This window comes from Dermacentor silvarum, chromosome 3, assembly GCF_013339745.2.
Source record: "Dermacentor silvarum isolate Dsil-2018 chromosome 3, BIME_Dsil_1.4, whole genome shotgun sequence".
Taxonomy (NCBI): Eukaryota; Metazoa; Arthropoda; class Arachnida; order Ixodida; family Ixodidae; genus Dermacentor; species Dermacentor silvarum.
The window spans coordinates 204,955,147-204,957,664 of NC_051156.1; the positions used below are offsets into that span (position 1 = coordinate 204,955,147).

Here is a 2,518-nt window from a genome sequence, read left to right on the forward strand (position 1 = left end):
AAGCTGCCGTACATCATGGCCTCGGTGCCGTCCAGGTAGAGTATGGGAGGCTCCATGGCGCCCAGTGACATGTAGGCGATGTTGTAGTAGTAGTTGTATCGGTTGGGCGCGCCGCCCCCGAGCCGCTTGGAGTAAACGCTGATGAAGCTGTCGTGTCCGATGAGGAGGCGGTAGGCTTGGGCGACCGCGATGTAGTTGCTTATGAACGACGCACCGATATTGGGGAAGTCCCGGTACAGCCGGGCCAGGTTGACGTCGGAGAAGAAGTTCTCCTCTGGCATCGCGTTCAGCGTCAGCTCTTCGATTTTAACGGTCGCCTTATTCTTGACGGGGGGTTCGATTCAGTAGGCGTCTTCCAGCTGTTGCTTGATCGCCGCCTGAATGCTCTGGTGGAAACGTTTGAGCTCGTTGCGTACACTGCTGCTGTAGCGCTTGTAAATGTGCTTTGCTGCGACGAGCAGGCCGAAGTTGCCAGTGGTGTAGCTGAGGCAGGTTCGCTTCCATATGTGGCGGCCCACTTCAGGGTCGGGTCCAAAGCGCAACTGGGGCTTTCCTGCGAAAAGCCACAGGGTTGTTCGAAGGAGCACGAACGAAAAGCCTTCCATGAGCGTCTGCTTCTTTTCCTTGTACTTCTGTAGCAGGGCGTGCATGTTCTGCAATATTGAGTCGTCTTCGAGAGCGACGGGGCTGTCCGGCGACCACGTGAACTGGGGACTGTGCAATTTGTTCACGTTGCTGAGCCACTCGTCCGTCCGTGCGGGCATCAGCAACCCGATATCCTTGAGCGTGAACTGCGTGTCGCTCGTGGCGTCCGGCGGTACTTTGATCGCAGCGTCGATGATTTCCTCCACGGTGATCTTCAGTTCCTGGATGCTTGATGCAAGTGGCGGCTCGACCCCAAGTATGCTGCAGTGATGTCTGACGGCTTCTGGAAATGTTCCGGGCGTCCACTCGGAATCCAGCCACTTGGTGTTCAATATGCCGCGCCTAATGTATAGTGTCTGCGGCCTCCGCTTATATGCGGGCAAGGCCCGCAGGTGGAAGAGCAAGTTGATGTTCCAGTTGATAGTAAGGTTCAGCAACGGGACCAGCGCGTCGATGGCCGTTTGATTCTTCTCCGGCCACAAGAAACCGATGTCCTCCTTGAAGTTGAAGAAGACTTGCACATCAGCCGGCGTCAAAACACGTTGCTGGATGCAGCTCTTGAAATAGTCTACCGCTTTTGGCACAATGGCCTTTTCGCTCGAGCCCTGCATTTCCTCAATGGCCTCTTCGGTCGATTCATCGAAGACTCGCGCGACCATGGATGGCTCGTTATGTTTCGGCTTCCAGGAGCCGCACGTGAACTTGTAGAAGTCGTCACAGGGGTCGACTTTAGTGTCCATGGCCTGCTTGAGCTCAATGACATGTTTAAGGCAATCAGACGTGCTGCAGAACGTTAACGAGGCATAAGATAGAGCCCATATCCCGATCGCCAGCAGGACTCCGCAAATGAGTAACAGTGCTATCGCAATGATGGCTATCTTCTTGGTTTTTGACTGTTGGCCACGGGTCGACGTGCCAGTCTAGAAAAGAATGAAAGAAATAGAGACGATCGTATTATCACGTGGTAGTGACGGTTAATAACACAGTAGCAAAACCGTTATTTGTCATTCGCAGTATTTCTAGGTACTAGCCACGCAGCAAAACATTTTTGATTTTATACTAACGCCTTAAACTGGACGTAAGATTAGTAGATTTTGAATGACGCCGTTGTTCATGGAAGGGGGGGGGGGGTGTTGATTAATTTTGACCACCTGTTGTTCTTTAACGCGAACCTAAAGCATGGTAAACGGGCGTTTAAGTATCCCGCCTCCATCGAGTGCAGCAGTAGCTCCGAAAAATGCGCTACGGGAACGTTACCACGAGACGCAGTATCAGGGGACAACAGCCAGTTTGGTATAAGAAAACAGTGGTGTTAAAGATAATTCCTTTTTTTTTAACGGGGCACTGATGCACGTTTTGAACAGGTAAGAAAACATGCGTGATCAATGGACAAGGTTGACGCGAACATGCGATTCAAGTGCCGTATATACTCGTGTAAGAGCCGCACTTTTTTCCCGCTATCCTGAGGTGCGGCCTTTACACGGGGGTAGACAATTTCGATTTTTTTTCTGGACACGTGTTTCTATGCTTTCTATGTGCCCTTCGTTTGTGTACAAAAAGGAGCGAGCGCTGTTGTTTTAATAACGCATATATTCGTTCATGCAAAGCACGCCACGCAGCCAGTGCCTGTCACTACTGTAGCTGTCACGGCTGCTCAGATTCGGTTCGGTAGCACGCTCATTGACATAGTCGTCCTCCGTGCCTTCTACCGCTGTGTATGCACGCAACGCGTTTAAAACCCAAGAGCGTGCACACAAGGTGCGACGCTTGTGTTGGGCTGCCAAGTTGGGGCTGAGGTCCTTAGTCGAGTATATACGTTATGAGATCGCATGCTGTCCCTTGCGGTCTCTCGGGGTCCTTTCTATTGGCGCCG

General features: G+C 52.0%; 1 protein-coding gene across 1 annotated transcript; it reads right to left on the bottom strand.

Annotated features, from left to right (window-relative positions):
* Positions 1-341: 341 nt before the first annotated feature.
* LOC119445170 (neprilysin-11) lies at positions 342-1,385 on the bottom strand. Its single transcript, XM_037709494.1, has one exon. It carries the CDS (start codon positions 1,383-1,385, stop codon positions 342-344), a length of 1,044 nt encoding a protein of 347 aa, XP_037565422.1.
* Positions 1,386-2,518: the final 1,133 nt, after the last annotated feature.

Excerpts from the sequence above, each read along its gene's own strand:
- LOC119445170 (XM_037709494.1), bottom strand. The coding sequence starts at position 1,385 with ATGGACACTAAAGTCGACCCCTGTGACGACTTCTACAAGTTCACGTGC.